Source organism: Phalacrocorax carbo, chromosome 6, assembly GCF_963921805.1.
Source record: "Phalacrocorax carbo chromosome 6, bPhaCar2.1, whole genome shotgun sequence".
NCBI classification, from domain to species: domain Eukaryota; kingdom Metazoa; phylum Chordata; class Aves; order Suliformes; family Phalacrocoracidae; genus Phalacrocorax; species Phalacrocorax carbo.
In genome coordinates, this window is record NC_087518.1 from 56,246,425 (window position 1) to 56,269,502 (window position 23,078).

General features: G+C 39.1%; 1 protein-coding gene across 2 annotated transcripts in view; it reads right to left on the reverse strand.

Moving 5' to 3' along the window:
- Positions 1-23,078, reverse strand: part of COL24A1 (collagen type XXIV alpha 1 chain) — a 149,964-nt gene that overhangs the window by 106,372 nt on the left and 20,514 nt on the right. For both annotated transcript variants that reach the window (XM_064455448.1, XM_064455447.1), the window contains exons 4-10: positions 20,903-20,956; positions 17,455-17,508; positions 13,859-13,912; positions 12,072-12,125; positions 5,685-5,729; positions 3,367-3,420; positions 2,133-2,177 (exon numbers count right to left, since the gene is read on the reverse strand). In XM_064455448.1, the coding sequence (XP_064311518.1) occupies positions 2,133-2,177; positions 3,367-3,420; positions 5,685-5,729; positions 12,072-12,125; positions 13,859-13,912; positions 17,455-17,508; positions 20,903-20,956 (360 nt within the window). The remainder of the gene's footprint in view (positions 1-2,132; positions 2,178-3,366; positions 3,421-5,684; positions 5,730-12,071; positions 12,126-13,858; positions 13,913-17,454; positions 17,509-20,902; positions 20,957-23,078) is intronic.

Genomic DNA, 23,078 nt, shown 5'->3' on the forward strand with positions numbered 1-23,078 from the left:
TAAAAATGTAAGAACAATTCTTGATTACAAGGCTGCTTCCCACCAACGCTGCTTGCCCCTCAATAGTGGCCCACTGTGGGTTCAAGATCCAGGGATTAAATTCAGGCTCATTTGAAATTACCAGTGAAGCTCAATCAACTTATATGTGACTAGGATTTACTCTCCAACCAATAGCAAAACTGATTTCCTATTATAAGGGTAGAGACTCAATTAATAAAGTACTATGAAGGCAAAGTTACATCAGAGACCTTATTTATTAAAATAAATGAAATATGAAAAAGCTGAAGTTAGTCTTATTCATTAAATACATCAGAAAAGATGTTCTTATATTTTATAACACTGTGTGATCGCTGCTATACGCAAGAGTCCTAGAGCATTTACCTCGTCATAAACAGAATGTTTTTCTTAAAGCTCAGTCACAATGCATTTCTCTTCCACCCTCCCCTCAAAGTCAGAAATAGATCCTCTCATATAATCAGTTGTATGGACACAGAAACGTGCTGTTGACTCAGCAGAAATGACAGTACAATTTACAAAAATAGTAGTAGAGATGGATTCTGCGCCACCAGATTAAAACTGAGATTGGAACAAAAATATTATTTAGTTACTAAAAAGAATCCCTTGCTTTCATCTCTCTCTCTCCAGCCCTCCAGTTGTAATGATTTCGGGGTTTGGGGTTGCCTTTTTTTTTTAATTATGAAAGATAGTGCCCATTTTGTCATCCAGCCCTCATGACTAAGGAAAACAAAGGCACTTTTTATTTCCTCTACAGTTTCTTAAAACAGCTGAGAAGCAGAGTATAGTTTGCTTGCAGGAATATTCTAGACTTCAAGCTCTAAAGGTACTTCATGTGTCATGTTGCCATACACCTCCACAGCACAGCAGCATGTCTCAACAGGGCTGCATCATCATTTTAATTGGAAATTGCTTGTAGACTTAATATACAGGACGTAGCCATAGGACCTGACAGGTATTTTTCCCTAAAATTATTCATACGTTGGCCATTTTTAGCTTTGTGTAAACAGAGTAGTAGTAACTTTTCAGGAAACGATCAGGATCACTTAATGCCTTATTGGTTGAGAGAAGAATGAGACAAATGCATTGAGAATCTGAGCAAAAATAAACTCAAGAAATGTAATAGATACAATCCCTGAGGGTGCAGTATCTGTTGGTGCTTGATTCTGACAAACTAATTTGTTCCATCACCGTAATAAAAACTAACGTTAAAAAACCCCACCCCAAAAAACCAGACATATGTTTGAGAAGCTGCTGCAGGTAAAAGGCTTTTAGTAACTACATCAAAAACACAGAAGAAAAGCAGACCTAGCAGTGCAGTTAGATTATTTTAATAGATACTTGAGAACACAGCACACTGCTCAGCAACCTGTACAGCATGAGCTGAGGGCCTGAAAACACCTAGCAAAAGGCTCCTTCAAATCCTAGGTGCAACCAGCAACATGCAAGTGTCTGGAAAACCACGTCTACTGCCTGAAGGTGAGAGTCAGTCTGAAAAATAAAAGCATGAGTAGGCATGCACATGTGCCTGAATACAAACCAAAAACAGAAAAAAGCCAACCTATTTTACCTCCGAGAATAATCAAAAGCAAACCTTGAATCAGCAGAGCATTAAGAGCCTTCGGTCCCTGGGATTATACGCGACTACAACTGACCATTCTAAAACCTCAAGATCACTTTTGTAGTTTTATGTGACAAGACTGTTTCCCTTTATCAACCTGTGTAGCTGTTACAGATTGCAAATGTCAGATAGCATCTCCCTTCTTGACAGCTTCCATTATGGAAATAATGCTTCAGGCGGGAAACGTCTCCTCTTCACTCGCGGCTCTCACACCCCCACGTTCAGCACTGCTTTCCTTCTCTTGCCTGCGTGCATTCCAAGTGAGAGGAAGGGCAGCAACGTAACACTGCTCTATGCTGCTCACCATGGGGAAAAAAAAAATGAAATCCTTACACGTATTTTGAAAGAAACACTATGTTTTCTCTTTAGCAGATTCTGCAGAGACAGAGTGGTTCAGTGGGCATAAAATTAGCAAAGCTGAATGACTCCTCATCCCCTTTCTTATGTATGGGTAAAAACACACGTGCGTGCCAAAATTCTTAAAATGCTTACTTACTCTTACACCTTTAGGACCTGGGTTACCTTCTGGTCCAGCTAAGCCCTATTACAAAAAGACATGAGTTGTACTTCATTTTAAACAACCAGATATGCTCTATTTAAAAGAACTGTAACAGTATTTGTTAGTTGCAAACTGGCAATACATTCTTAAAATGATTAGGGTTCAAGAGGGTGTCATCAAGCAGTCCCCTGGGATGATGTTCAGAAAGGTCTCCCGTTAATTCATGGCTGAAACTTAGAAAATGACTGAAACTTCCTTTACATTAAAATTATTTCTTCTGGGAAGAAGTTTTTTTTTTCCAGACCCAGTGATCTAGCATTACAGTGACATAATTTAACAGGATTTTTCATAAGCTTTTATATTTGGACACATTTCCAATTATTTTTGAGCTAATGTCACATTAGCATATGTAGTCCAAATGCTCTAAACATTTTATGAAATTCATCACAAACATGTTGTCATCCATTACTATAAAATATTATAATGGAATTTTAAAATATATAGCCATTACAAAACTATTGCAATAAAATGCTGAAGCATTGGTCAAATTCACCCTTTAAGCAGACACAAAACCAAAGTCAGTTTTTGAATTTGGCTCATATACCTTTATGTGGGAAAATAATGAATATTTCTTATTTGTATTATTGGACTGAGGTATCTATTAGCTTATACGTAAATAAAATATAAATCTATATTTAGATAAGTGCTTGTGTTCATAGAAAGTGCTTTCTGGCTTTATTGGCTCTCCTTCTCAAATATCTGAAGGGTGGGGGTAGGTGGGAATTTTTTAGTGTTCTGTTTCCCTAAAGGGCTGAAGAAATAGTTTCAGCAATGACATAAAGGCACTGGTGAAAATCAGGAGGAACTATAATACAACAGGCAGTTTCCTACTGCTTCTGGACTTGAAATATGGAGAAATTAAAACACATAGAACCACAAGAGGTTTATGAAGGAGGTAAAGTGTTTAGACATTCAGTACTTTGGTAACGTCATGTATGTATTCCAGATAGGTACAGCATTACTGCACCTAACCCATCTAAAGTTTAAAAGCCACAAAATTCAACATTACTAAAGAGCATTACCTGTGGAAGAGGTTTGTTTCAAGGATGATAAGTTGTAAACAAATACATTTATATTATTAGTAGTTCCAAAGGTGTTAGATATGGTAGTTTTGAAGAGAACAAATAAGAGAACCCCCAAAACTGCGAAGACATTAGTATAGTTACTGCACCTGCCTGCCAGGGTAACCAACTGCCCCAGTATTGCCAGCCATTCCTGGAATTCCCTGAATGGAAAAAAGGAAAAAAAGATAAAAAAAAGAAAGGTGGGGAAAGAAATATCAAATAGGTTTAATGTCACGCTTTGAAGTTTATTTGTTTCATCATTTCTCTTTTTAAACCTAGCCATATGACACAGCTTAAGCTCATGGAAAAAAGTGCTTTTTAAGCAAGCTACACAGTAACACTCTAGAATTTACTCATCATATATAAGTAACTCCACCAATTTCAGGTAAATATCCTTTAAAAAGCATTACAACCAGATGTAGTTCACAAAATCTTAGACTAAACTGTGCAGCCCTTATTTCCATAATAAAAACATAGATACTATTTATGAAAAGTAGTTGAGGAGGACTACAGGAGACAGGTCCTTATAGTGAAGTAACTGTGCTGGTCTTAGCTGTATTTGAACAAATGTGCTACATGTTTCATTAGAGAAAAATCCTTCTCCTTACAGAGCCAAATTTCTTTATTCCTTCCAGAATCAGGTCAATATAACACTGGATTAGTCATGAACTTCTCTCCATCATCTTCCTCCTAATCAAATCCAAGTGTCATTTTTGTTGTTGTTTTATTACTTAACATCTGCGCATCTGACTGTTTTTTTTTTTAGAAAAATGTGCTTTTCTGAAATGGTACCAAATGCCATGGCCCCATCACCGAGACATGGGAAGCTCCACCTACCTCTCTTCAGTTAGTTTTACTTTAAACAAGCCAAGTCCATAAATTGGACACTCTCCCAGCCTGACCCTTCCAGCCGCTGTCGTATCTCAGTGTTAACCACTGCAACGGATCAGGACTTCCTCTCTGAGCTGTTCACAGCTGAGTTATGGTGAAACAGCAGTCTGAGGAAGCAGAACTCAGGAGTGCAGGTGCAAAACGGGGTTGCAGTATCTTTTGTTTATACGAGCTGCCATTGAGATGATTCTGTCGCCTGTTTTCAACCGGTAGTGATTCATCTTCTGCCAGGTGTTCTAGCATGGAACTAGGATCCATGGTCTCCTATTTTGGCTCAGCTGTACCTCAAATTACACGTATATGAAAAAACTAAAAAAAGCAGTAGAATCATTGCATTTCCAACTTATCTTTTAAAACTTTTCCTTTGTTACCAGCTGTTCAAGAGGTTCCACAATTCATAAATTCAGAGGAATGTCTGTTCTCACTGTACAAGCTCCTAAAAACTACAGACACAGGTAGGTGGTACAGATGACAAGTAACTGGCCTAACTCACCACCTTCACCAGCCAGGCCTGAAAATACCAGCAGTAAGAACTATGTGCAAAATAAAACTCTCATCCAAAGTGCTTTCTTAAAAGTTACACCAGAGTATTTTCTAAGTGATAACAACGAAGGAAAATATTTACAGCCACAGTATGAGAAGTCTGAGATGTCAAACAGTTGCACATCACCAGTGTTCACATTCTTGAACACGAACTGCCTTCGAAGGGACTTACATGCTTGATTGCAGGAATAATGAGCAGAATTACTTTCCAATGCAAGCTTCACTTTTTACCCTCCACGGTAACTAACTGATTACTTTTCACCTGCAACTTCTTCAAAGATTGAGGCACCACTTCTGATGTTAAGAATTACTTTTTTTTTCACTGACTATCTCTTTATCTCACTGCTAAATTATAGTCATCACAGAAAAATGCCTGTGGGGCTATAATAAAAATTACCACTCATTCAGCTAAGACTTCATTAAAGTCATAGATGATGTTCGTGAGTTTTCCATCTCCCTTCAGGTGTCTATCATCTGTTACCATCACCATTTCCCTTTCAGTGTCATCCAAAAGGAGACTCGTGCTTCGGCCTACTGTGCCGTGAGGAGCCTCGTTAATGCTAACAAGACGCATCAGCTTTTGGATATCTCTGAAATTTACATTCAGATTACTTCTTGAACTGACATGGAACTGAGAAAAAGCACTAAACCACCATTTCATTTTCCACATGCTAGGAGATTTAAAATGCATTAAACCAGTAGAGGTTTTGTGAGAATCCGAACTGTGCCTCTAACAAGAATTTTACACCAACCTCCGCCAAGCCAGTGTGGTAGTTGAGGAAAAATAAGCCAGTCTTTTCCATACAATGTAGACCTTTTTTTTACCACACTGATCTCTAATCAGAATTCTTAGTCAAGAACAATGAAGTATTTCCTTAAGCAGTCAGTAATCTGCACTGATTGCTCATACTGAACACTTATATTGGACCATGCATTCTTATCCTCAGGTGTTTGTCTGTACAGTATAGTGTGCTGTGCTTTCATCACTTACCTGCTCACCCCGTGGCCCTCGCAGCCCCAGATAACCCTTAGGACCCTGCAGGTAAGGAACAAGATGTGTGATAAATACAGTTCAAAAACACAAAATGGACCTTTTTTGCCTACTCCAATCTCCCTTTATCAAGAAAAAAATTTATCCAAACTTGTTTGCCTGCAGTATTAGTGTGGTTTACATTTGGCAGCTCATATAAAACCTGAGTTAGAGAAAAGGAGTGAGACATCTTCACGGCAGTTTAGGCAATTTCTAGGTATCAGCATGCTTATAGACAGTTCCAGACTTGTACTGTTTCAGACAAATGAGTACAGGGGATGCTGTCCCCAGTTATTGCTGAAACTGCAGAAGTGGATTTGGTACAGTGCATTTCCCCATTCCAAATCCTAGTCACTATGCCCTTTCTAAACAAGGCAGTTCAGAGGAAAGGTGTACGTAGAGGGTCATTCCATACTATTCTAGGACATTCTCAAGACAGACAGACCTTCCAGAACACATGCTACCTCTTCTTAAAATTAACATAGAACAAATTTCAGCCCTTATATTATGGAATTTATATCAGTAGGGAGAGTAGCCTGTTCCTCACCCCAAAGATCTTGCCTGTGGAATCATGAAGCTGTCAAACTGACCCTGCAAACTGACCATTAAAAACAGAGCTGGAACCTGTCATCTGCATCAGTACACTTGAAAGGGGAACCTTCTTGGATGTCTTTACACTGTACTAAACATACCCAGACATGCTGGCCTAAAAGGGAGGCCGTAACAGTTGCACGATTGATGCAGAAGCCAAGTGTCTGGTCTCCACATCCCCTGCAAGAGGTACGGGGAATACGCAAGTTCCACAAGCTGCAGCTTGAAAGAGAAAGACCAAAACAATCCTTATTCTGGATAGAAATCTATCATAAAATTGGCCTCAACGACATTGATGGAGTAGCGGGAGTGTCTTGGCTGATGTCAAACATCTGGCTGCCTTGCGGCATGATGTTACTGACTATTATATCATTAGTCAGTAGAGATTTGAGACCCACTGTAATAAGAAGGAATTCTGCAGCTGATTTCAGCAGATCAAGTATCCCAAAGCTTTGGATAAGCTTCTGTGTGACCACAAGAGTATTTCTGCATGAAATTAATTCTATTATCATATACAAAATTAAAAGATGGAATGATTTTGCTTGGTGATAATTTTAGGTAATAGAAGAGAATGGTATCTGTCAAGCTTCAAAATTTGCAATTTTGTTATTATAGGCTTGCTTGAGGAATCTTGATCCAAGAGAGATGTATTCATTAAGAAACCAAAAAGCCTCATTTTCTCAAAACCCAACACAGCAGGTGTGTCCTTTCATTTTGCTAAGCACACACCGAGCATTGCCAGTTTGCAAAATTATGATGTATTCTGTCTTCGATCCTCTCCTGTAGCTTAAATCCAAATAATATTTATGTGTTATCTTGTATCTAAGGAAGCAGGTCTGCATTGCCATTGATGGGGGGGAAAGGGAGTCTGTAACACAGATAGCCAGGAGCTGATCTTGGATAAACCAGTTAATATTAAATATTCCAATTTGCTATATTAATGCATGTCTAAAACCAAATTTTTATTGAATTGCTAAAGCAGAACTAAACATGCCAGCATAAGCCAGTAACTCATCTTTAGCTTTCAAAATGTGCCTCAGAAAGCCATATATTTTCTTACAGTCCTAGCCCATTCTGTATTCCATGAGCTTTATCCAACGAGAACAATTAAAGTAGGTGTTGCTGGAAGAAAACTCTCATTATTTTATTTTTTCTGTACAAGGAGAAAAGTAAAGCAAATGCTGCTATACAGAGAAACATTCAAAGAGAAGTTTATCATTATTTAGTTTCAAAGCAGGTCAGTTTAGCTGATTAACACCTGCATGGACAATCTCAAAAGAAGGCACACAAGGAACTGAGAGATGAACAAGGACTAATTACTTATGTGCATTTTTCTACACAACAGCATCTTACTTTTGCCAGAGGAAAACTGCGCTGAACTCATATTTTAGAATAATATGCCCATATTCTTATTCAGAGTTAACACAGCCTAAATTCATTTTATCTCACTTGATGTTGGTTGCAAATGAAGCTAAACCATGCTAATACGAATATCATTACAAACAGAGATTTTTCACATAGGCGTTTCCTTTCCTGTGACTTACCTAATCCTCATAAAATTCTTAGATTTTTATTGGTTTGGGTTTGTATTCTTGAGCATACCCATATGAAAATGAGCCAGTTTACTCTGAGCTACAATGAAAGTAAACAAGCAGAATACAATTTCACATGCACGGGTTTGCAAAATAAAATACCTCCCAATTTCTAATGAAGATTAATGCTCTGATTTAAAAGCTCATTGCGGAAAAGAGAGGTTTGAAGCTTCCAATTACAGCATTAAAGACTTCAAGCACATTACACAAACACAGCAAGTTGCAAGAGTACTTTGGTCTGCGTGAGAGAAAAATCTTTACTGCCAACTAATACAACGCAGGAAAGACTTCATAGCAAGCTTAAGTGTCTGACTTCTGCCATATGCCTAGCACAGCGGGCCCCAGACTGAGTGAAATCTGTATATAGTGAAATGTAGATGTTAAATCATAACAGCAAGGACTGTACAAGCCAAGTCTTTCCATCTTACTGGTGCCCATTGTGTTTTATTAGAATTTCTATGCATTTGTTATTAAAATACGTCTGACACAACACCAGCAACTTTGCCAGGGAGCCAAGCAGTTTCTGTAACCTCTAAAAATCAGTAGGTGAAGTGTTATACCTAATGCTACAAACCACCAGCTACAGAGAGATATTAGACCAGAAAAGTGCCAGAAAAAAATTTTCTAGGCATGGGGTAATTCTACCATATAAACAGATTTGCATCTGAAGTGGCAGGAGCCTTTGCAACGCTTACTTATCAGCTCCATGCTATCACCACACAGCATCCAGTTTTGAAAAACTACTACTTTGGCAAATGGTTTAGGGTTGGTTTCCCTGCCCCCGCCCCCAGCTCCATTGTATCTGATGTTCACTGATGTTTATTACCACAACTAAGAATTCACCTAGCATCTCTCAGCTGAAATATCCTCATGAATGGAAATATGCCCTTTAAAAAAAAAAAAAAGCATAGGTATAGACGATGGGCCTTTTCTCCATCTAATTCAGTAGGGAAATTTCTCTCAGAGTTGAAGTTTCTTCATGCTCAAGGAAAATTGCACTCTCTACAAGAAGCAGTGGGAGACACTTGGTAGCATAATGTTGGCATCGTCACAGGTAGCTTTGAAATTTATCTATCTGCCTTAATTTTGTATCCTGTAAAAGGTAAAGACAAAAAGGAAATACAGAGCCCTTCTCAGGTTGCAACCAAATTTTTCCCTTCAACATGCCTTACCATATTATCCTTTAGTATATGAATTTTATAGAATTTTATAGATCCAGATTCCCATGATTTACTGTTCACACATATATTAGCCAGGGAATAAAGCTAGCCCCAAAATTGTAGCCAGTCTTTTTATAAGTCTCCTCCAATGTCATTATAAAGTACCTGTAACCACATAGGCACTGCAGTCATTCTAATGCATTGGCATTATCCCAGGCAAGTTAATGCCCATGAGTACTGTCCTTTGGCTGACAGTCCAGCCCCCCAGCACTCTGGCTAGCAGAGGCAAGTACTTGCCTGCATGTACAGTGAAGTAGGCCGTTTTTGGGGAGAGGGGGAAGGAGGAGGCTTCTGCTCTGTGAGGTCTCCGGACTGATACAAGGAAAGTATTGAGTGCTGATTTAACAACGGCGCTGTCAAGACAGCTCCAGATATGAGATCTGTGCAACTGCTCTGGAAACAGCACTCTTCCCAAACTAACCCTCATCTCCCACCATTGCTTCTCTGCTTCAAAAGATGCCTGAAAGAAAGAGGCCTCTAAACACTTCATAAACATGCAAGTTTCTGGTTTTATACTAGAACAAATTTGGAGCCCTACCCCGAGCAAAACTTGGCTTTTTATAGTGTGTTACAAGCATAAGAAATATGTCATATTTTATACGCAGCCACAAGGATGCATACCCCAACACATGGCGTGTAATGAAAAATGAAGTCAATCACAATAAGCTGTATCCACAGTCCTGATTATTAACATACATTTGTTTTACTATGTCATTAAAAAGAGCCTGTAGATTCTCAGCTTTCTATAAAGAAACACATCATTTTATAGTTCTAATGCAAAACAGTAGTTTACTAGTGCTTTTCTCTATTGCACTGAGGGCTTCAAAAATCTTAAGAGGAGGGGTGGGGGGTTAAAATGAATCTTTCCAAGAAACTCTCCTAACATGATATCAGATATTCAGAAAAACAGAACCAAAAGCTCACGGAATATGGCTTCTCAAAGCCATTCTTGTCAAAAAAAGTAAAAACAACATGCACACTTGATTTTTCTGCAGATTTTTCTTGTAGCTGGTTTACTTCACAGCTACATGTGCTCACATTCCTTTGAAAATAATTTCTGAGATCACAATGAGGTAACAGCATGTTTACCTATTTACCTATATTGAAATGCAATAAGATCAATTATTTAAAAGACAATAAATTGTGGGCTTGTCATTAAAAAATTAAGTGTGAAATACTTTTAATTGTTTACAGGTGTAGTGCTGTTCAAAAGCTGGTATTCTTACAATCTGGGTCAGGCAGAAGTTATCTTAAACATGATTCTAGTTAGCATCTGATGTGTACAACATGGGAACAGAGTAAAATTTCCAGTGACCAAGCAAGCACGATTCTCCACAGACTCTCTAACCCTCAGATAAGGAGTGAATTCTTGTGGCAGGAAGAGAGTATGACAGCCATAAGATTTTAATTTCCTTGCTCCCAAATGTCAGTCTCATAATGCAGAACAAGTGACAGCTGCTTCCCATCTAAAAATCTTTGGAACAAAAAATACTTTGTTTTTGGAGCAAAACTATAAACCTGATGAAATAAGAATGCACAATACTTGGGGACTCTCAAGGTGGCCCAAGATCAGCAGTGACAAAAGGTACCAGTTTCCAGGCTTGTAGATTAACTCTCAGAGGGGCTGCAAGTTCTTGTCAGAGCTATACTTTTTCTCAGTTCATAGAGCTGTGGGCCACATGTTTGGCAAAATAAAATTCCACGCTCCTAGTGCTAACTCACTGGTAGCTTCCTTTTCTGGTCACATTTTTACTATGTTTTGGTCAATTCTAGAAATTAATGACTAGATGTTATAAGAAAAGTCATACACTAAGATCAAGACAATGTTGAATGAAGCCATCTTAAAACATAACACAATCTAAATTTTGTTGCAATGCCATCTTTCTTTAGTTTCAATAGCAGGCAAGAATTTAATATTCCTTCTCTATATATTAAAAATAAAGACCAAAAATACCAGGGTCTACCTTTCTAACAATTCATTCCATCCTTTCAATGGAGACTTTACAGCTGCCTTTTGTGTTAGATACTATAAAAATTCTGCTGGGATATCTGTTCTCCATGTTTTTCTATTACTCTTGCAACACTGAACTACCTTCTGTGAAGACAGCATTTAACAGTACTTTCCTCCCAGCTTTCTTGCTGATTTTTGCCACCTCACCGGTTTGTCACCATCTGACTAATCAGAGCAGCCTACTGGGCTTGTCAGGTGACATCTCCTTCCACATAAACTAGTGTCACTCCCTCGGTCTTCTGTGCTCATTTTTTTAAGGTTGTCTCGTTTCCTCTATTGACACCCTTTATATTCCCTTCCCAAAACCACCTGTCTGCCTTATGCTTTCCTGTATGCATCAGACTGCCATAATTTGGATATATTTCTTAAATGCAGTGTGTGGCACCTGACATTTCCCATATTAAAAAATAACTTAGTTTGTGGCATCCAAAACTGGAACTTATTCCACCTGAGTTCTCTTTTGGCAATTCTGGCGCGCGCTTGTGGGGCAAAAAAAAAAGCAAGTGATTCAGTGCATAAATACTAAGCACACAATCCCATGAAGCTTTTACTACACTGCAAAATACACAATATAGAAAAAGAAATTTAAAAACTATTACTGAAAATTGAATACAACTGATTGAAAAAAAGGCTGTATCTCACAGGCAAGCCTATCCTCCCTAGTATTTATTCACTTTGAGCAGGGGCACACCCAGGCCTTTTGGAGGACAACGACCTAAGCAGCTGCGATTCACATTCCCTTGCCATGATCTCACTTAATTTAGCTGCAAAGGAAGGTTTTGCACTGCTGGCCCTGGAGCCTGGCACAGTAGACAGTCGCAGTACCAAGAGCAGGTCTACAGCCCTTCCGTCACCTCTTGACTACCAGACATCCACCTGATAGCCATGGACTCGAGCCAGGGAGGGTCACATGAAAATGGCAGCAGAATCTTACCTTCTGGCCTTTGATCCCAGGTGGGCCCGGAAAGCCTATGGGGCCTGGATCACCCTGTGCAACAAAAACATCCAGAATTACTATGTTTCACTGGAACACAACACAGGGCTATAAACACATAGGACTTCCTATCTTCTCTTCATTCACGGACAGCTACTTCTTTATAGAAAATGATGTCAGGAATCAGGGCACCATTATGGTATGTACTGCATAAAACATGGCGTGAATCTAATCCATGTAAAAGACAACATGAAAGATATATATAGACAAAAGCATTATGGTGGTATATGGCTATTTTCATTCAAGTTCTTTAAACCGTGCAACTACGTGATGCCATGCGTCAATGAGAATTAGAGCATCTCAAATGCCAGGGAGCTGGAAAGACGCATTTTGTTTTGGCTGTTCCAGTTCTTTTTCCTTCACTTAGGACTGACAGTGAAGAGACTCGCTTTTTCGTGATTACTGCCCAAATTCAATGAGTCAATGAACAGATCCTGGAAGCGAGTTTGCATCAAAGTAAATTCAAGTCCATTACTCAGAGTGAGCAAATTTGACTTGGGTGAAAAAATGCATATCAATCCCATAGTTTTTGGATTATAGATTCATTCTACACATATCTAGGTGTAGGCCATACATATACACGGGTGGGCTTTAGACTGCTCTGTGGCAGCTTGGGCTCATGCCAAAGAACGTACCTTGAGTTTCAGGTAGATACATATGGCTCACACCACTACGATTAGATTGCCAAAAGCAAAAGCTGGTTAGCTTGAAATAATGTTGCTACTTCTACGAAAGCTGCACTTCAATTTCATACCAGTGCATCAGACGTTTCTGATTTTGCTCAGCAGCAAATATATATTTGTGAATTTTAGGGTTTGACAGAATGCATGCATTTAAAAAAAAATTATTTTATGTACATATCAGCAGCTAGTAAATAATAGTTATTTGCTTCATTACAGAGAATGGTCCTGGATTCCTATGGTGTTTTCTGCTTAGCACAAATGTTCCACAAATGAACTACTAGCAAATGCTCTTAATAAAACTTAGCATAAATACAAGATATTCTAAAAGATATAGCTTAGGCTAACCCATTAGAATGCAAACATACAATTACATTTTTAGCATTATCACACTGATTTTAAAGTTTCATTCACAGTCAGTAGATTTGCAATCTAAAATTGAAACAATCACAAGCTTTCAAGCCCACGATTTCTATGAAGAACCATTTAAAATATTTATACTAAAATATTTTGGGTAGAGAGAACAACCGCTAGTTTGGCTAAAGCAGCTTATGAGGAACCAGCAAGAAAAGCCTCTGAAGCAAAAGGACAAATGGTAGCATTAAGGGTCTTAAAAAAAATTCTTAAATACAACACGACATGCAATAATGTGTGCGCTTATCACCAAATTTTGTCTGTCTTACAGAGCTTTCTGTATTAACACAAGGTACTAAAGAAAACTCGAATCTGTACTTTGTTACATCAGTGTGAATGAAATTCAATATCATTTTCTAAAATTATTTCCTCTTTTTTTCAAATTTCATTTTTATAAATGAAATCAAGTATATAATTTAAGTTTCAGGTTTCAAAATAATTTTTTATTTGTTTTTGGTTCATTACATCACCTGTGTCTGCGCTGCTCAGTCTCACACAATTAAGCATCAAAATATACCAGCGCCACAGTAAATACAAAGCATTGTACTGTTATAACTTCTCTGAATATTAAACAAGACTTCAACAAAAGAATGGGACAGACAAAACATTTTTCTGCAATTAAGAAAATATTACCTTTTCTCCACGTTTTGCCTGTCCTGGAGAGAATCCCGGGTCTCCTTTAGGGCCCTGTTGCAGAGAAATTAAGTTCATTAATATCATCAGGGGAGAGAGTTTTTAATAATATAGGTGGAAACATATTTTCATTGTTATAGTAAGAGGAGAGGGATTGTTCATATAAAATTCACTTGCTATTACAGGTTTTTTTTTTCCCCTCACAACTTTTTCAGTAAAGATCTACGACAAAATGTAATAGCATGAGATCACACTGAAGTGAGAGTTACGTTCTCCAAATTTCGTAACATCACAAAAAACATTTGATCAGAAGATTTTATTGGTATATCTGAGCAGGATCGCAGCAGACACCCCAGCTGAAACGTTCTGCCCATGTCTCCACCACTTCAGGACACCACCTATTCCCCAAACGCTGTGCAGGATTATCGAGCTGTATTACTGCATTGATTATAACCTTGTCCAGGCTTCCTCACGCTCAGTACCTGCCCCATGCAGCACTGGCATCGCGGCTGGGAACGATGGAGCTGCGAAATGCAGTGAAAGCCTGTTTAACTACGAGTTACTTCCTAGCAGATAGACAGCTCATCACTCCCAGAAGTTACTGCCTGCATGCAAGACTAGGCTGCAGAGAGGGGAGAGATGCTGCCACACTGATCTCTCCTATCTCAAGTCCCCCCTGCCGGAGCCCACCATCACACGAAGCGCCAGACGCGGCAGGCCGATGCGGCCACAGCCGGCCCCGCAGGGCTGTTGGCTACAGGCAGCTCTGCCACCACAGCAATCCTGCACCCCTCATCCGCAAATTCACTGCCCTTAAAACAGGAGTCACCAGCAAACGGTACCTCCTGAGACAGCCCTGGGTGACCGAGCAGTCACCTGGGGAGTTCCAAGAGCCATAGGCTGAAAACATGTCAGTGCACTAAAAACTGAAAATAAGGTAACTGAGGAGGAAATGGCAAACCCCTTCGTCTAATTCATACTAAAAGCTGCATGCAAAAGGCACCACAACATATCATTGACCTGTTTATATAAATGGCACAGGCTACAACAGTGCCCTTGATTTCAAAGCTAACATGAGTGTTACTCACAAGCATCAAGAGCTACTCTTCCCACTCAAAAATACATTTTATGTAGCCAAGGAAATAAACATTACTATTAAAGTTATCCCACAGCAGTGCTAGATTAAAGATTATATGTGCACTTCATTGAAAGAGAGCTAAAGTTGGGAAAAAAAAAAACACAAAACTGTTCAGACGTCGCCAGCCACAATCCTGCTCTCAGGGTCAACACTGGATGCTCAGAGGGACATACAAGACAAACAGCACTTGACAGTCAGCCATTACAGACCTCTAACAGTCATGGCTCTTATTTTAAATGCTACGGGGCCTGATCCTCCTCTTGCATATGGTACTGCAGATCCGGGGTTATCCTTCCCCTGCAGTTAAGATTTGTACTTGTGAGGCCACTTGAGAAACTAAGCCTGTTGAATACTAAATAAAGCCTGGGAATATGGCAAAACGAATCTGTTGTGTTCAATTGATGTGTCAGGTCAGAGAGAACACCATCCTTCAGCATGGCAGGAGTTATCCAAGTATCTTCCAGCTGATTTACCTTTCGGAAGGTAAATAGTTATACTCCTTGAACAACTCCAATCTGTCTTCCGCTTCCATTTTCCAATGCAGGCATACTAAACTAAGAGTTGTGATAAAATTGTGATCAGCTCTCGGCCAGTTAAAGACACAGGCCTCTGATAACTTACCAATAACCTCGTCTTTCTTTTATCTTACAAACATAATTAATTCCTCATTATTTACAATTGAAAAACCAAATGGCCATTGTTATGCATGGCCTTTGGTTGTGGATTAACAACGCATCTCCACAGGTCAGGATGTGAGGATAAATGATGAAGTAGTTTTTTAATCTATGTAACATAACAGTGTAGTTCGGAGAGTGCCAGAATCCAGAAATTAGATTTCCTTAACAAATCCATTTTTCAGAGAGCTGGGAATACAGCCAAACCTCATGAATACTTTTAAATTACTTTACAAACACCCATCAACTCTTTATCAGGAATTAAATGCCAAGGACATCAGCTATCTGTTGCAACTGCTAGCACACATCCAGGGCTGGATACTTTACTGGAAGGGTATTAGCTAATATCGTTCCATGCTTCAAAAGCAAGTACATAAAGAATGTTTCAACATGGGGGGGGGGGAACACATGCATCTCAAACACAGAATAAAATTCTGCATTCAGTTACTGCCAGAAAATTGTTGCAAGTCATTTGCGATGTTTTAAGATCAAATAAAAGCGTGTTTCATTTCAGCTTATATAGGCAGCATGGGTCAACTGGACCTTCATAGTCAAAACCTGGGGAGCACCTGGCTAATTTTTATTTAAAGAAAAGTGTTTCAGAAGAGGCTTGTACTGAAAGGATAATTTATAGTCTAACAGAAAGAGATTGCTAAGTACCTAGTAATACATGCATATATGTATATTATAGATGCGTATATAGAGGTACATGCACACACATAGTTCCTTCTATTCTTAAAATCATGGAGACAGCTACAGAACTGATGAGGGTTATGATCCAGTGGAAGGGGAAAATACATTATAAAACAAATCCTACGAGTAACTGGTTACAATTATTTTCCTAGAATGTTTTATATTATACAGCCAGCATAAATATTGTAAAAACTAATCGTACGTCTAAATTTAACTGATCCTATAGAACTAGATAATAACAAAAGCACACACACAAAAAAAGAATCACTTAGTTTTACAGTGTTTGACACTGAAAGCTTTATTAGATTTTCTTTATGTCCTCAAGCAGTTTTTAACACCTGTCATGACAGGTCAGATTCCTGCCATTAGGAATCGCACTAAAACAAATCATGGTTGCTGCTGTTTTTTTTCTAACACATCTATCAAATTGCTCAAACTAAATATGAGTTGAAGGCATTCTGCAACTGCACAAATCTGTCAAATCTATTTAAAGGGCCTATGTTACACAAGTTTGAAGGGTTTCATTTGAGCTTCCAGCCTAGTATTTTTTCTATGGTTTTAAATATCACATCCATAAATCTTCAGAAAATTATTCTAGCCATTAATCAAGTGATAATGTCTGAAGTTAGAGTATTTAAATATCAAAGGTCAGGTACTAACAAAATAAATTTATAGATACAAATTTATAGATAATGACAACATTTCCCCCCATTTTTTTTACCTTAAACCAAGGCAAAAGATTACAGCAATTAAATAGTTTTTCTCACTTAAATTCCAGTTTATGAAAGAGGCTGAGCTGATTCACAGGAACTCTTTTGGGAAGTACAGACTACTTGCATGGATAACAGTTTCCAGGTTATCATTCTGCACACACACTGGTTCCCCCCCTCCCTGGAATAAACTCCTATTTTGTTTTGATTTGAAGTTCAACATGATTGATTACATTTAATTAAAATATGTTTATAGTAACAGTCTCCATCTGTAGACCAAAGAAGGCCAATTGCTTCTATTATAGGGAACAGTTCTGGGGCTTCCAAAAAGTCATTAAGAAGTTCATGTATTTACATGGCAATATGGATAAATTAACTCACCTTTGGACCTGGCAATCCTGGCAAACCTGGAATACCATGTGGTCCTGGAATACCCTAAAAAAAAAATAAAAGAGAGAATGGGATTATTCAGTACTCCACTGAAAAAGTGTGAACAGTTTGCAGAGAATCATTTTACTGCATCATTGTTGCTTTTAGAAGCACTGGTTGGGATTTGTCAAGAAATAACGCATGCACATCTTCCTAAAAAATTAAAAGTGAGGTTGAGTACTCCCCTTTCTTTTAAAATAATCTCAGTTTCTACTGTCTTCCCATGTAATTCTTAACAGGTATTTGGTACACAGTCACTGCAGTGTTGCTCGCCAGCTAGAAAACTTGGAGGCTTGACATAAAACCAGAAAAAAAAACCACACCACATTTTGAGATACCCAGCTCTACACTGCAAAGAGAAAGAAGTGGATCAGTTCTGACTGATTTAAAAGGTGACTCAAAGCAACATATTCCACCTTCTCTAAACAAATTGCAGACAAAAACCCTTCACCGACTTGATTCTCCCACAGCCAGTTTAGAGAATGACTTGTTACTAAAAAAGTTGGACTTAAACCCTTCCAGTGACAGAATAGGCTATCAGGACTATCTATGCCTTCCAGGATAAGTATCTGTTCCTGGAATATACTCAGCAATCCTCGCTCCTTGACAAAATATTTGTTGCAATGGCTGTCAGCAGCTATTCATCTTCCAAACATGGAAGAACCACACTCGTGAAAACCTATCCCTGATAAATCAGCAACAAAGCTTTTGTTGAGTTCGCTAAAGCCAAAATTCCACCCAAACAATTAATCCAAAGACCAGAAATAATAAGAATCCTTCTCAGCTTTCTCACATGTTCAGTGATCTCACAACAGGTAAACTCAGTGTTTGCCTTTCCCTCAAATTGACCAACTATACCTTGCAGTAACACTTAAAGGTGTATCTGTTAAGTGCGCCCTCTCACTAGTGACAATTTTGACCATAACTCCACAGAAATGCTAATCCAACGTACAGTTTGAGACATTAATTTGCACACTGACACTTTGGAGGTGCTCTCAGGGATTGACAACAGACACAAATAGAAAGTGCCAACGTAGCTGCAATGTTGAAGCGGCTCCTAGCTTTTGCTGCTTGCAATATTATCATCTTGGGGCATAGTACTGCAACACAGAGGTGCACAAGTACTTATAGAGTTAGAGCTGTTGTGACTAAAACTTGTTGCTTTGGGGAAGTCAGAAGGGGAAGTCCTGATTTCGGCTTTTCATGGCATCAATATCCTCGAGAAATGAGAGGCATCAGAGGAATTTCACTTCTTCATCGACTAATTCTGAAATTGCTGAAATTTCATTATTGAGGAACTCAGAACAAGCCAAGACACTTTGAAAACCTTAACTGTCAGATGTGGACTTTTCTACCATAAAATTACAGAGATCAAAATCAGTTTTTAATGGAAATCTCTAACCATTAATCAGGCATTGACACCACGCCCGAAGTGTCCAACCCGTGTGAATCTCTGTCAGGATCAAGTCTGGACGCACACCTGAGACCCTGAAGAAGGCCCAGGCAATGTGGCTCTGCACTCTGCTGCTTCTCTTCCACACCTCGAGTCACATTTCAGGATCACAAATGGCAGCTCATGTGAAGGAAGACAGAAGTCACGGGGCAGACTGGCAGATGTGGACATGAACTTTGCATCAACAAGGTTTTACGTGCTTTTTGGCTAAAAAAAAAATGCCTCTATCATACCATGTATCCTTACTAGCAATACTTGCTTGAAATATCAGTGTTGTACAAACTAAAGAGCACTGACATTTCAAAAAATTGACTTCTTTGATCAAAGAAATTCTTGGCCCATGTAAATACGTATTTAAACTCAGAGCTACTGGTAAACATTCATCTCTCATTTCCATACTTTTCCAGGCACCCTACCATAATCTGCCTCCTCCCCTCAGAAAGCATGTCCCACTCAGTAATTAATCCAGAAAACTCACACGGTAGAGCACTGTGCTCTTAAGCACTCTACACCTGTAAAAAAAGACCTGCAGAAAAAGAAACCCCAAACAAACAACAAATGAGGAAGAGAGATCTCACCAACAGGCATGGCTTTAAATATATGGGCAGCCTTCTCTAAACCAGAGACAACTTCCCACATTGAGGATCTACTTGAGTACGTGGGATCCTGCCTCTGATCTCAGATATATCCTCGACAGAGGCACTATGCAACATAAAAAGCCGAGCTGTAAGAATTGTCGGCTCTTATGTAGAAGGATAATTTGGAAAAAGTAACGAAGAAGTCAGGAAGATAAGGATTTGAAGGAATGCTTTTCATTTTATTCTTTTAAATGTCTCTCGTCCTTGCCTCCCTTGCCTCCAACTGCTCTAAAGCATCAGTTTGGTTTTCGGCCCCTTTGACCAGTGCACATTCCTACCCAGTCAGACCAAGTTTTGAAAGCCAGCAAAGCACAGGATGTTCAACACAGTACTGAGCAGCAGCTTGTTTAAACGATTCTCAAAGGCTGAATCAAACTCCTCCTACACATCTGCTGAGCCTTCATATAAACTACTCCCTTATCTCCCACTTGCAATTTGCCTAGATGAGTGCACTCCAGCCATAACCACTTATATCCCCAAATACCATGGCCTGAAATCCTACACACAACCAAATGCTAACCTGTTCCCTCCAGGCCAAAATCAACCACAACCTCAGGGACTCCTCAAGCTCTTCTTTTTTTTTGGTATGCAATTGTGCAAACAGATTTACCACTTTTGATCCATCAGCTAGTCCTTGCAGCAGCACAGGCTTCTCCCATGCTCTTGGCAGCTGGGGCACAGGTTTCTGCTCACTGCAGCAAAGCCCGTGCTCTGTCCCCCGGCACAGGGTAAGGCTGCTGTCCCTGCCCAGGTTGGGGTGCACCCAGTCACACAAAATAGATCAGTATTTGCTAGGGTAGCTAATTTCTTGGGCAAATTACCCAGATACCTATCATCCTTTTTATCAAGGTGCTGTAACTCAAGAGACTAAAACAGATTTTTGGGAGCGGTTTTTTTTCCCATGTCTTGCGCTGGTTAATTTTGTATCCACCACCTGCTCCTCTGTAGCTGTGGCATGCATCGCTCACTCCCCCTCATTCTTAAAACAAATGAACATGACCTTAGATTGCGGCAGATGGGAGCAGCATGGAAAAACTAAAAGCTAATATTGTGAGCAGCAAAAGCTAGGTACAAATATAACAATGCTCTATGTACGCACCCATACACGGAATTAACTACGCTGGAGGCTCACAGCAGAAAACAACTGTTTGCTTTGCCTTGCTTTAACCTATCTGCCAAATGTTGAGAATTGTACGCTTTCATAATCACAGAGCATATGAATAAAGTTGAGAAAAACAAAATGATCCAAACTCCAGTTGGATTATTGGTGACCTGCCTAGAGCTACAGAAACATAGCTGTTTTACTCACCCGAGGACCTCTCTTGCCTGCTGGACCAGGTAAACCTGGAGGACCTGGAGGACCCTGGTGATAGAAAACCAAGAGAGTTAAGGCTAAAACTCAGTACAAGGTCAGTACCACAAGCCTGAATCAGACCAGTTCTTTTAACTGATGACTTTCTAAACTTGAAAACCAATTCCCGAACTACAAGCACGTGTGTTTTTAATCTGGCGCCAAATCAGATTTCTGTTTAGAAAGTATCTTATGTCAGAGGAATTGGGATAAACAATCTAGATAGTAACTTTTACTTAAGTATATTTATATTAAAGGAAGAAGAGATCAGTTCAAGGATTAGAAACAAGCAAGTGCAGTGTATTTCAAAACAAAGAACAGAGAATAATTAAAGCCTTTTTAATAAGCATGCTGGCATGCCAGAAAGAGTTTAGAAGTCAGGAGTAACTGAAAAAATGAGATACGACCTCACAGAACAGACAGACACGAAATAGAAGAAAATAAACATGGACAATTGATTATCATTTTTTCATTTTCCCATTAAAGGTTTCTGATAAGAATGACTGGGAGCATGTTTGCCTTGTATATAATGAACATCATTCTTGCTAAAGAAAATGCAGATTTTTTAAAAATGCTAGTATATAACCAGATGTATCTTTTGCAAATAAATTATTAGTCACTAAGAATATTAGTGTACCGCCCTTTGTATATCTAGTTGTTCTGACCATAGAAACCTTTCTTTTCCGATGGGTGATTGCTGTTCACATTCCAAATCCCAGGATCTACTTCACTGTACTCAAATACAAATGAGAGCTGTAGACTAAAATCTGCACTAATTTACATTATATTTCATCTATCACACTGGAGTCCTAAGGGGGCACAAGCTATTCTTAAGGGTGAATTCAGCTCCATATGCCAGCACAGTGAGTCCCAGCTTTAACAGAAACCAAGCACCCCTGCTGCAAGGGAAAATGGGCATCAAGAAAGTCAGACCTCATGAAGGAAGTCAACCGATGATAGCAGGAAGGGATTCATCACACAGGCTTCCTCACACTCCTGTGTTCTGTATATACTACAGCTCTTAGCTGAGGCAGTACGCAAAACACTGAGTATCATACTGCCCATCACCAAAAAACACGGCTGAAAGCTGGCAGGGATACCGGGGAAATCAGATGGGCAGCTACAGTGGTTCAAATGGCCAACTCACAGGCTTTGCAAGAAAGGAAAAAAAAGAAAAGAGAGAGAGAGAAAAAGCAAAAAAATGACAAACACCCTCTGGGGTTTTACTAGCAACCAGTGAATCATTTTCTTAAGACAAAACTTGCATTTTTAAAAACCTAAAGTTTTGTGGAAGTGATTTTTTTTCCCCTTGGAAGGATAACGCCACTGGCAGAAAAGACGCTGATGATGATGGACTTTAGGCATCGTCAAGCCAATTTCATTCATTTGGCCAAAATATAGACCCCTTTGGACAACTCTGGGAAAAACACTGTTCCGAGGAAGAAGGAAAAAGATTTCCCTCTCCAATTAATCATAATCATCTCAGGGGCCTAATTCTAGTGCAACTGCCAGTTTATAGTTGGGAATATTTCTATGTCCATACATACTGCATTAAGTCATGCTGAAACACACAACCCGCTCTTCCCTCTCTATGCAACGTAGAAGACGCAAATCTGTGTTACAGTCCGGGTCTTTAGGTCAAACAGTAGCACTGTTCAGCCTGACTGTATAAATGCCTACTAGCATCCTCATATTTTTCTGAAGTAAAAAGATCCTGTGCTAACGGCAAAAGAAATGTAGCAGCCAGACACACGGAAAGCTCTTGACCTGGCATTCTTGTCCAGGCCCAGAAACATACCTGAAATGGCACAGAACGCTCCCACCCTGCCACTGCTGAACTAGAATGCTTTCTAACCTCCCCACTCTCAAATTGCAAGTGAGGTGATGCACTTTGCTTAGAAAATTATCCTGGAACTACAAAGGGAAACATACTTTTTCCTTTTCTTTTATTTTTAATGTAAAATAGTTGCAACTAGTGTGCATTATTGTGTGATTTGTGGTACAAAGTTCTTCTCTATCCCTATTTCAGACACTCCCTACATTTCCTTAACTTAAAAATACATCAATAGCCAAACCCCGTCATTTTCCTAATATAAATGTTAGTATTTAACATCACTGATCTTTGCCGCTGATT